Source organism: Bufo gargarizans, chromosome 10 (genome assembly GCF_014858855.1).
Source record: "Bufo gargarizans isolate SCDJY-AF-19 chromosome 10, ASM1485885v1, whole genome shotgun sequence".
NCBI classification, from domain to species: Eukaryota; Metazoa; Chordata; class Amphibia; order Anura; family Bufonidae; genus Bufo; species Bufo gargarizans.
In genome coordinates, this window is record NC_058089.1 from 9673614 (window position 1) to 9686568 (window position 12955).

Below are 12955 nucleotides of genomic sequence, written 5' to 3' on the forward strand. Positions count from 1 at the left end.
TGTTCCATGTCACAGGTCCCCCCGGACTGTTCCATGTCACAGGTCCCCCCGGACTCCTCCATGTCACAGGTCCCCCCGGACTGTTCCATGTCACAGGTCCCCCCGGACTCCTCCATGTCACAGGTCCCCCCGGACTCCTCCATGTCACAGGTCCCCCCGGACGGTTCCATGTCACAGTCACAGCCCGTTAATTTACAGCATCCCTCAGCCCTTCATTCACGCGGCCTCATTACTGTATCACCTCCTCAGATCCTACCGCTAGCCGCAGAACCTGAGCCCGGGCACGTCCGCGTCCTATGCAAATAAGGTCGCATCACCGCTGACGTAGCGGAGAGCCGGTTATAAAACTGTATCCCTCCGCCAGAGCTCCTACGCAGAAGAGCAGAGTGCGGCAACAGCGAGAGGAAGACACCTAACGGGCATCAGGTGAGCGCTGTAGTCCCTCCTCCCTGGACCCCAACATTACATTACATTACAGCATCACTTGTAGCTTTAAAATTTCACTATACAATGTAGTCATATCATATATCAGCAGTGGATGTGTTTTGTGTTTATAGTTTACATTTTTGCAACAAAATGTTACAATCAGATGTTACTGTATATATACTGCCCTGGTGGCTGTACATCTGTATACTGCACTGGTGGGTGTGTACATCTATATACTGCACTGGTGGGTGTGTACATCTATATACTGTACTGGTGGCTACACCATCTATATACTGCCCTGGTGGGTGTGTACATCTATATACTGCCCTGGTGGGTGTGTACATCTATATACTGCCCTGGTGGGTGTGTACATCTATATACTGTACTGGTGGCTACACATCTATATACTGTACTGGTGGCTACACATCTATATACTGCCCTGGTGGGGGTGCACATCTATATACTGCCCTGGTGGGGGTGCACATCTATATACTGCCCTGGTGGCTGTACATCTATATACTGCCCTGGTGGGTGTGTACATCTATATACTGTACTGGTGGGTGTGTACATCTATATACTGTACTGGTGGGTGTGTACATCTATATACTGCCCTGGTGGGTGTGTACATCTATATACTGCCCTGGTGGGTGTATACATCTATATACTGCCCTGGTGGGTGTATACATCTATATACTGCCCTGGTGGGTGTATACATCTATATACTGCCCTGGTGGGTGTATACATCTATATACTGCCCTGGTGGGTGTGTACATCTATATACTGTACTGGTGGCTACACATCTATATACTGTACTGGTGGCTACACATCTATATACTGCCCTGGTGGGTGTATACATCTATATACTGCACTGGTGGGGGTGTACATCTATATACTGCCCTGGTGGGTGTGTACATCTATATACTGTACTGGTGGCTGCACATCTATATACTGCCCTGGTGGGTGTATACATCTATATACTGCCCTGGTGGGTGTATACATCTATATACTGCCCTGGTGGCTGCGTACATCTATATACTGCCCTGGTGGGTGTGTACATCTATATACTGCCCTGGTGGCTGTACATCTATATACTGCCCTGGTGGCTACACATCTATATACTGCACTGGTGGGTGTGTACATCTATATACTGCACTGGTGGGTGTGTACATCTATATACTGCCCTGGTGGGTGTGTACATCTATATACTGCCCTGGTGGGTGTGTACATCTATATACTGCACTGGTGGGTGTATACATCTGTATACTGTACTGGTGGGTGTGTACATCTATATACTGCCCTGGTGGGTGTGTACATCTATATACTGCACTGGTGGGTGTGTACATCTATATACTGCACTGGTGGGTGTGTACATCTATATACTGTACTGGTGGCTGTACATCTATATACTGCACTGGTGGGGGTGTACATCTATATACTGTACTGGTGGGTGTATACATCTATATATTGTACTGGTGGGTGTATACCTCCATATACCCTGCCCTGGTGGGGGGATGCACCTCTATATACTGCACATATCCCCATATGTCTGTTTGCACTCTTTCTCAGTTCTTCGCGGGGCCCGTCGCAGTATTTAGAGCCAGGGTTTCAGTTGCAGAAGCGTCTGTGACACAAGTGGGGGCTGCAGGGTCGGGTCAGGTTGGCGCGGTGCCCCTCGTCCTCCGCATCCTTGCAGTGAGTCAGTCCTGGGGGGGGGGGAGATGTGCAGACGTGACGGGTGGGGCTGCTGCTTGGTGGAAACAGTTTTCTATAGAGTATTGGACAATATTAGCCAATCCCCCCCCCCTCTCTCTTTTCATTTTGCTTGGTGGAACTAGAAATGCGAGCATGCCCACCTAGTGGGTTGCCCCCCCCCCCCCGTTCCATGCATCACAAGTGACAGGTGCACTAAACATGTCGCCTGCTGGTGACCCGAGGCCTAAACCCTTCTGATCTGATTACCATCCAGCCCCTGCGATGGGTCGTTAATAGGGATCCTCAAAGGGACGGTGCCATCTCATAATAACTGTGCAGGGGAGGGGGGGGGGGGGGTTGGCACCATACGTGGGGTCTCATCATACAGTACGGGGCAGGGCTCACTGTACTCTGTAGAGGTCACATCACTTGACCTCGAGTCGTTAATGGATGCCAAGGCAGTTCCTCAAAATAGCCTGAGACTTCTTGCAGGGATGTCTTCCCGGGGTCCGGGCGCGCTCTGAGACTTCTTGCAGGGATGTCTTCCCGGGGTCCGGGCGCGCTCTGAGACTTCTTGCAGGGATGTCTTCCCGGGGTCCGGGCGCGCTCTGAGACTTCTTGCAGGGATGTCTTCCCGGGGTCCGGGCGCGCTCTGATCTATAATTCAGTGGGCACAAGTCCATGTAGGATGAAGCATCTATTTGCAGCCTCCTGGACCATGTGATGGGGGAGGGGATCCGCTGCATCCCTGTGTCCTTGAATACAAACCTCCTGCTGCTGCACCCGAGACGTCACCGACTGCGCCTATAGGAGGACAGCCAGCAGGGTTACTGTCTGGTTATGTCACATCACATAGAACAGGCATGCTCAACCTGAGGCCCTCCAGCTGTTGCAAAACTACAACTCCCAGCATGCCCAAACAGCCTACAGCAGGGCATTGTGGGAGTTGTAGTTTTACAACAGCTGGAGGGCCACAGGTTGAGCATGACATGGAACATAAAAAACAATGGAGCTGAGTACATCTGCCTGTTAAGTGTTCTGATGCGATTGAGTGTGTGTCACAGAAACAATGAGAAGTCCCCAGAGGAGAAACCTCCATCTAGGTGACCTTGTCAACCGGTTTCCAAGGTGTTAGAAGATGTAGCTCTATCTACGGGTATTTAGGCGCCGTCCGGTACGGATATATATGATCTATATGTTGATCCTCTGCCTTCAGACCAATCCCCCCCCCCCCCCTCCTTCCCAGTATGGCGGCTATCGCACCTACGTCGCAGCCGGATTTTGTTGTCTCGGTGCCTGTGGCGAGTCGAGGCCCGTACGCCGCCTGTGAATATAACGAGCTTTACCTCCCCCGCCTTTCACTTCCTGCCGTCGTTTGGGTGAAGTCCCAGCTCTTCTGATGCAGAGGAAACGCCGCAAGGAGCCGTTATTAGAACATGACGCTGGCAAACACATAGCAGAGCTGAGTTTGTAATTTGGCACACATGGTGCAATTGCACAGTGGTCAACCAGACCAAAAAAGCCTCATTCTACATGTGCCATTTACTACATATTAAAACCTAACTTTTATTGCTACTTTTATAATTACTCGTCTACTGACTAAATAAAAAGTATTTATAAATACCAGCTGCATCAGGCTACTTTCACACTTGCAGTTTGGGCGGATCCGTTATGGATCTGCAAAAAAATGCTTCCGTTACAATAATACAACCGCGTGTGTCCATCATGAACGGATCCGGTTGTATTATGTCTTCTAGAGCCATGAAGGATCCGTCTTGAACACCTTTTGAAAGTCAATGGGGGATGGATCCGTTTTCTATTGTGTCAGAGAAAACGGACCGTCCCCATTGACTCAGGCTCTAGTCACACGTCCGTAGTGCGTTGCGGAACGGCATTTCACCCGGCCGGCACCCCCATAGAAATGCCTATTGCGGACAAGAATAGGACCTGCTCTATTTTCTTGTGGCGCTGCGGACTGGAAATGCGGAGAGCACATAGTATGCTCTCCTCATCTCTTCCAGCCCCATAGAGAATAAATGGGTCCGCACCCGTCTCGGATAATTGCAGAACGGATACGGACCCATTTTTACGGACGTCTGAATGGAGCCTTACCTTGTGGATCCGTTTGGCTCTGCTTCGTCAGGCGGACAGCAAAACGCTGCAGGCAGCGCCTCCGGAATGGAGACGGAACGGAGGCAAACTGACGCATTCTGAGCGGATCCTTATCTATTCAGAATCCATTAGGCCGAAACTGAAGATGTGTAACCAAGTGACGCAGCTGATATTTTTAAATACTTTTTATTTAGTCAGTAGACGAGTAATTATAAAGTTATGTTTTTAACGTGTAGTAAATGGCACAAAACAAGGCTTTTTTGGTCTGATTGACCACCTGTAAATAATGCAATTAACTAATATGCCTTAACATGTGCTAGGGCCGGGGTCAGTATTTATTTAGAACGATAACCAAGTCGGCTCTGCTTCATCTTCACATTTTCTGCACTGCAGCGCTCAAGGAACGCCCTATCATTATTGGCACTTCTATGGGGTCAGGCCGCGATGGGTTTGTACCGGTCCTGTTATAATAGGAAGTGGCGTCCTACAGACTGCCTCCCAACTTTTCCAGGACTCCGCATGGCGGTCCTGCCTGGCTATACAGGAGCCTGGGAAACTGTGGTGACCACCATTGCGGCCAAATGGGTTGTCGTCGTCCAGCTTTCCCAGATGAATAGATTTTTAAAAGGTGGAAATACCCTTTAACAACTCCAGTAGTCTAGACGTCTGCTGACGTGGGTCACCTGATCGGGTCCGTGGCTGGGTTGCGTCATCGCCTGGATGTTTACGGACTCCGATGTGGAGGCTGCGTGTTAATGTATGACCTGCACGTGACCTCTCCGCTCTGTGCATGTTTCTACAGGACAAGATGGCAAGCACCAAGGAGAAGCTGATCCACAATGTGGTGTCCGAGCCGGCCGTCTCCAAGAACAAGGTCACCGTTGTCGGCGTTGGCGCAGTGGGCATGGCCTGCGCCATCAGTATCCTGCAGAAGGTGAGGCTAGCTCTGACCGTTGACCCCGGAGGTCTCTGTAGGATCCTGGCTCTGCTTCATACGTCTCCCTCTTGCATTCGCCCTGCAGGATCTGGCCGATGAGCTCGCCCTGGTCGACGTGATTGAGGACAAGCTGAAGGGCGAAATGATGGATTTACAGCATGGCAGCCTCTTCCTGCGGACTCCTAAGATTGTGTCTGGCAAAGGTAAGTCCACCTCTGCAGTCCTTTATGGGTCACAGTAGTGGTCACCAGCCGGCCTGTGGGAATGGATATGCATAGCAAAGGGCCCTCCTGATGGCTTTAAATGATCCCTGAGCCATCCTACCCATCAAGAACTATTGATTTCCTCCAGCTGCTCTTAAAGGGCATCCAATAGTAGGAACAAAGCTATTAAAATTGGTTGTACCACCTGGTAGGGTTGATCGTTATGATACCTGTTTCGTGAAAAATCCATAGAAAAAATACATTTATTCCTTACGCAAATAAAGACGTCATTGCACTGAGGGGCGGGGCTTGGACCCTTAGTTATCCAGGGCTGGCCCCTCCCCCTCAGTGCATGGAAAGCCCATATTTATGTAAAGAATAAAAGTATTTTTCCTCTGGAACGCTGCATCCGATTTTCACAAGACAGGTATCCTTTTGTTCAGCAGGATAAACCCCATCAGGCAGCATGTCTGGTTTAATAGTGTTGATCCTGCTGGCACGTGTTCTTTAGAGGGTCATCTGACTTTTCTAGAGCTAAGGGTTCATTAAAAGTTATACCAACTTCGTTTCATTTCCTCAGTTTTTGAAGATCTCTGCTTGCTGGCAGTGAATGGTAACCATGATTGTTTCCATTCAGGCCAAAACCTGTCCAGACTGGTTGCGTATCGGAGCTTTCTGTAGCAGGGTAATGTGCAGTTGTGTGAGCAGGACATGATCAAAATTCAAAAACATTTTCATTTTACTGGCAGCAAGCAGAGATCTTGAATATGCACGTGGCATCACTGGCGCGAGACTCTATCAATGGATAAACTGTTTATTTTTTTTTATTATTATTGCAGATTACAGCGTCACAGCCAATTCTAAGCTGGTGGTGGTGACAGCCGGAGCCCGTCAGCAGGAAGGGGAGAGCCGCCTGAACCTGGTGCAGCGCAACGTCAACATCTTCAAATTTATCATTCCCAATATTGTAAAGTACAGTCCTGACGCCATCCTGCTGATTGTCTCCAATCCTGGTGAGTCCCGGGATGCGACTCTGCACATTGACTACCTGACCCCTGAGGGGGGGGACATAGTCAATGAGGATGCTGCACTAATGGAGGCAGCTGGTCGGCCTCACCCCGGACCTCTAGTCCCAGTACAGTAGATGACGGTGCAGTAGACTGCAGGGGGTGCATATCCTGGGGGCCCCTTTATTTGCTCTAACTTGTGTTTTCTTCTTTGTCAGTCGATGTCCTGACCTACGTGGCCTGGAAAATCAGTGGCTTCCCCAAGCACCGCGTCATTGGCAGCGGCTGCAACCTGGACTCTGCTCGTTTCCGCTACCTGATGGGAGAGAAGCTGGGCATCCACCCCCTGAGCTGTCACGGCTGGATCATCGGTGAACACGGAGACTCCAGTGGTGAGACGAAACCTCACATACCCTTAGACACGCTCTATATATATCTCCTCTGAAAGGTCACGGCGGTAACACAAGTAGGTCAGACGCCGCAGCCTTCACCCTGCAGGCTCCACAAAGGTTATATCACTTCTGCGCTGAATGTCAGATGGCAAACCCGGGTGAAGCAGTGGAGCCTCCTGCTGGTCGGCTCTGCTGTGTACAGGACGGTTCTGGAGCACTGGGCGCTCATTGCCGGGACGTCCTCGTTGGTTCGCTCTGCTTCATCTTCACAGTATAACATGTGCAATCCTCAGGTGTCAGGGCGTACATAGAAGTGCCATTCAGGGGTCTGGAAAAGCAGGGTGAAGCTGATCACTATACCCTTCCTCTTCCAGTGGCCGTCTGGAGCGGGGTTAACGTAGCCGGCGTCAGCCTGAAGACCCTGAATCCTGACATGGGGACGGACAACGACAAGGAGAACTGGAAGGAGGTTCACAAACAAGTGGTTGACAGGTAAAGCTTCTGTGTGGCGAAACTACAACTCCAGTCAGGCATGCAGCAGTCAAAGCTTGATGGGAGATGTAGTTTGATCACAGCTTTAGACTTCTGTGCATACAGACAGGATAGTATTCCAATCCTGTCCTTGTTTAAACTCTCCACTATTCTACTAAATACATAATTTATTTTTCTTTTTATAAATAAATCTGGAAACCATCAGCAAGTGACTGCTGACAGATCTTATTCTGGTTTGCACAGATTCCTCCACTTGGCAGATACTCGTATGAGGACAAGCTGGGCATTTCATGTGTTCTACTTGTCTTCATCAACCCAGTGCGGGGGACCAATACATAAGTGAAGCAATTAAAAGGTTTATACAGGTTTGGATAAACATGGCTGCTTTCTTCCAGAAATGGCGCCTCACCTGTTCATGGGTTGTCTGGTATGTGGCTGAGTTGTAATACCACACATGGCCTCTGGACAGGTGTGGTGCTGTTTTTGGAAGAAAGCAGACAAGCTGTTCTAATCCTGGACAACCCCATTAGTAGAATAACAGATGTGTTGGCAGCTAGTTGACCCTCTTCACTCCTTTTTGCTATATGAAAACCATCAACAAGCTGCTGACAAGTGTTCTATTTAGTGGTGCTCTGACTGACCGACCGGGCTGTAGGTGCTCTGACTGACCGACCGGGCTGTAGGTGCTCTGACTGACCGACCGGGCTGTAGGTGCTCTGACTGACCGACCGGGCTGTAGGTGCTCTGACTGACCGACCGGGCTGTAGGTGCTCTGACTGACCGACCGGGCTGTAGGTGCTCTGACTGACCGACCGGGCTGTAGGTGCTCTGACTGACCGACCGGGCTGTAGGTGCTCTGACTGACCGACCGGGCTGTAGGTGCTCTGACTGACCGACCGGGCTGTAGGTGCTCTGACTGACCGACCGGGCTGTAGGTGCTCTGACTGACCGACCGGGCTGTAGGTGCTCTGACTGACCGACCGGGCTGTAGGTGCTCTGACTGACCGACCGGGCTGTAGGTGCTCTGACTGACTGACCGGGCTGTAGGTGCTCTGACTGACTGACCGGGCTGTAGGTGCTCTGACTGACTGACCGGGCTGTAGGTGCTCTGACTGACTGACCGGGCTGTAGGTGCTCTGACTGACTGACCGGGCTGTAGGTGCTCTGACTGACTGACCGGGCTGTAGGTGCTCTGACTGACTGACCGGGCTGTAGGTGCTCTGACTGACTGACCGGGCTGTAGGTGCTCTGACTGACTGACCGGGCTGTAGGTGCTCTGACTGACTGACCGGGCTGTAGGTGCTCTGACTGATCTCAATAGATCAGACTAGGTGGAGGCATCACTGCCATGTATTCATGTGTGGATTGAGCTACACTGGGTCCTTGTACATAAATAATAAAGTCCGTCAACAGCAACTTGTCAGTTTCCAGGTAGCAACAGATCATTATTTACAATGTGGGGGGAAAAAAGTAAAATAAGTGAAAGCAACAGACCGTGTAATGAAGATATGTTACATAAATGGCAAGTTCTACATTTGGGCTCTGATTTATCAAACTTGCTTTACAAGTAAAATTACTGAAAAGTCACAATTTACCCAAAACCAATGTCTCTAGTCTGTGACAGGCCAAACTCTTTGCTCCTGCAAAGTCAATGTCAGAAATCCAGCAGTTTGTGGGTGTTCCAGCAGAGCGTGTTGGCTTTTGGCCTTATCTATCATAGAGATTGGGGGTCTTGAAAACTGGCTTTTTCCAATGGTCTCTGACTCTCCTTTTGCGCTGGTGTCAGACGTTTGGCTCCGTTACCTTTACACCAATAGACTAATGTGGAGACAAACTTCAGATCCTCCTGTTGACTACAGAGCAATGCTAATCAAAGGTGGAGTCGCATTAAATTGTAGGGAATTCCAGTTCATGCGCCATCCAATCTGGATATTAAAAAAATACACTAATCCCATCTAGTAATATTATACATTGTCAGAAATGTGAATGACCTGTTCTATATTATACCCTGGTTCATATGGTTTTACACTCGCGTTATCATTCATCTGCTATACATGGTGGAGAATGTTACTGATGGAGAATCTGCATTTCTTGTAGTGCATATGAAGTGATCAAGCTGAAGGGATACACGTCCTGGGCCATCGGCCTCTCAGTCGCAGATCTTGCTGAAACTACCCTGAAGAACCTCAGACGCGTTCATCCCATTTCCACTATGGTGAAGGTACATGATTCTCACTGGACTGGTGTCTACTTTATAAAAGGGCAACTAAAATCCTGCCCCTATATACCAGAATATAACTACTATAATAATGCCTCCTATATACCAGAATATAACTACTATAATACTGCCTCCTATATACCAGAATATAACTACTATAATACTGCCTCCTATATACCAGAATATAACTACTATAATACTGCCTCCTATATACCAGAATATAACTACTATAATACTGCCTCCTATGTACAAGAATATAACTACTATAATACTGCCTCCTATGTACAAGAATATAACTACTATAATACTGCTCCTATGTACAGGAATATAACTACTATAATACTGCTCCTATGTACAAGAATATAACTACTATAATACTGCCTCCTATGTACAAGAATATAACTACTATAATACTGCTCCCATGTGACAGATATTCAGTATATATGCCTCTTTTCCAGGGAATGTACGGTGTAAAGGAGGACGTCTTCCTCAGCATCCCATCCGTCCTGGGTAACCAGGGCATTACAGATGTGGTGAACATGACCCTGAAGGCTGAGGAGGAGGAGCGCCTCAGGAAGAGCGCAGACACACTATGGGGTATCCAGAAGGAGCTGCAGTTCTAGGCCGTGCTCTTCCGTTTACGTGTCTGTTGTCTTTTCAATGTCTTCTTAAGTTGCACTTTTTGCGTAGGTCAATTCCCTTGTGTTGTAATCATCTGTATTTGTGAAATTGCCAATAGCGATGTTCCGGTCTGTACAGGCGGCCGCGGCGTAGTACCGTGTCTTATGGTAGCGCATGGCACTAGGTTACAGAAAGGGTTAACTTAATAATCTCTGGGATTAACCAATTATCATCGTCTGACATTCACATTTACGTGGCCCTTACAAGCATCTTCCTGGCCTGAGAAAACAAAAGGAATGAAGGCAGCGGCTGTCCACTTAAAGGGGCCCCCCACCAACTTTGTGCTTGCCTCTGTTGGCGGCCTAGCGCCTATACAGTTTAAGTCAGTCTGGTTGCTATGGATACACTACATAACAACTAGAGATGAGCGAATCTCATATTTAGAAATTCACGCTTCGTTTGGTGGTAAAAGCAGAATTGCGTTATGGATTCCGGACCATAACACAGTTCTATGACTGAACGCCTTTAAAGGCATTCTGTCATAATAGAAGTCTATGGGCTGCAAAACGGGACGGATCTGTAGACTTCTACTATGAAGGATTAAATAACGGAACGCCTCTAAAGGCGTTCAGTCATAGAATTACGTTATGGTCCGTGGTAAAGGAATCCATAACACAATTCTGCTTTTACCACCAAATGAACCATATTTCATAACAATAACATCTCTAATAACAGTAGGGTAGTTGGGTCGCCCTTCCTTAGCAGCCAGCCTGACCCCGATTACCCCTTTAACTGGAACACTGTACTTCTACAACATGGCCAAGTAGGAGACTCCTGTGACCACGGAAGATCCAGAAGATGTTTACAGCGCGGATAGGATTTCACATTAGGTGTTCTGTTCCCATCACCAAAGAGAGAATCTATAGAAGAGTATATATATATATATATATCTCACATGTGTCTCGTATGTTATCTTCACTTCCATGAGAGGAAAGTTTAATGTGTTTACAGCAGAAAATCTGAGGCAACATGAACTTTGGCAACAATAAAAAAAAAATAATTAAAAAATCTTTTTTTGTTACTTTTTTTTAACCACTTCAGCCCCGCTAGGTGAAACCCCCTTCATGACCAGAGCACTTTTTACACTTCGGCACTACACTACTTTCACCGTTTATCGCTCGGTCATGCAACTTACCACCCAAATGAATTTTACCTCCTTTTCTTCTCACTAATGGAGCTTTCATTTGGTGGTATTTTATTGCTGCTGACATTTTAACTTTTTTTGTTACTAATCGAAATGTAACGATTTTTTTGCAAAAAAATGACATTTTTCACTTTCAGCTGTAAAATTTTGCAAAAAAAACGACATCCATATATAAATTTTTCACCAAATTTATTGTTCTACATGTCTTTGATAAAAAAAAAATGTTTGGGCAAAAAAAAAAAATGGTTTGGGTAAAAGTTATAGCATTTACAAACTATGGTACAAAAATGTGAATTTCCGCTTTTTGAAACAGCTCTGACTTTCTGAGCACCTGTCATGATTCCTGAGGTTCTACAATGCCCAGACAGTAGAAAAACCCCACAAATGACCCCATTTCGGAAAGTAGACACCCTAAGGTATTCGCTGATGGGCATAGTGAGTTCATAGAACTTTTTATTTTTTGTCACAAGTTAGCGGAAAATGATTATTTTTATTTTTTTATTTTTTCTTACAAAGTCTCATATTCCACTAACTTGCGACAAAAAATAAAAAATTTTAGGAACTCACCATGCCCCTCACAGAATACCTTGGGGTGTCTTCTTTCCAAAATGGGGTCACTTGTGGGGTAGTTATACTGCCCTGGCAATTTAGGGGCCCAAATGTGTGAGAAGTACCTTGCAATCAAAATGTGTAAAAAATGACCGGTGAAATCCAAAAGGTGCACTTTGGAATATGCGCCCCTTTGCCCACCTTGGCAGCAAAAAAGTGACACATCTGGTATCGCCGTACTCAGGAGAAGTTGGGGAATGTGTTTTGGGGTGTCATTTTACATATACCCATGCTGGATGAGAAAAATATCTTGGTCAAATGCCAACTTTGTATAAAAAAATGGGAAAAGTTGTCTTTTGCCAAGATATTTCTCTCACCCAGCATGGGTATATGTAAAATGACACCCCAAAACACATTCCCCAACTTCTCCTGAGTACGGCGATACCAGATGTGTGACACTTTTTTGCTGCCAAGGTGGGCAAAGGGGCACATATTCCAAAGTGCACCTTTCGGATTTTGCAGGGCATTTTTTACACATTTTGATTGCAAGGTACTTCTTACACATTTGGGCCCCTAAATTGCCAGGGCAGTATAACTACGCCACGAGTGACCCCATTTTGGAAAGAAGACACCCCAAGGTATTCCGTGAGGGGCATGGCGAGTTCCTAGAATTTTTAATTTTTTGTCGCAAGTTAGTGGAATATGAGACTTTGTAAGGAAAAAAGAAAAATCATCATTTTCCGCTAAATTGTGACAAAAAATAAAAAATTCTAGGAACTCGCCGTGCCCCCCACGGAATACCTTGGGGTGTCTTCTTTCCAAAATGGGGTCACTTGTGGCGTAGTTATACTGCCCTGGCAATTTAGGGGCCCAAATGTGTGAGAAGTACTTTGCAATCAAAATGTGTAAAAAATGGCCTGTGAAATCCGAAAGGTGCACTTTGGAATATGTGCCCCTTTGCCCACCTTGGCTGCAAAAAAGTGTCACACATGTGGTATCGCCGTACTCAGGAGAAGTTGGGCAATGTGTTTTGGGGGGTCATTTTACATATACCCATGCTGGGTGAGAGAAATATCTTGGCAAAAGACAACTTTTCCCATTT

The 12955-nt window shown here is 47.2% G+C and overlaps 1 protein-coding gene across 1 annotated transcript; it reads left to right on the forward strand.

Moving 5' to 3' along the window:
• Positions 1-270: 270 nt before the first annotated feature.
• LOC122920187 (L-lactate dehydrogenase A chain) lies at positions 271-11170 on the forward strand. The gene is made up of 8 exons (XM_044269460.1): positions 271-426; positions 5033-5164; positions 5253-5370; positions 6210-6383; positions 6596-6769; positions 7144-7261; positions 9359-9482; positions 9938-11170. The coding sequence occupies exons 2-8, from the start codon at positions 5039-5041 to the stop codon at positions 10100-10102; spliced, it is 999 nt and encodes a 332-aa protein (XP_044125395.1). The 5' UTR covers positions 271-426; positions 5033-5038; the 3' UTR covers positions 10103-11170.
• Positions 11171-12955: the final 1785 nt, after the last annotated feature.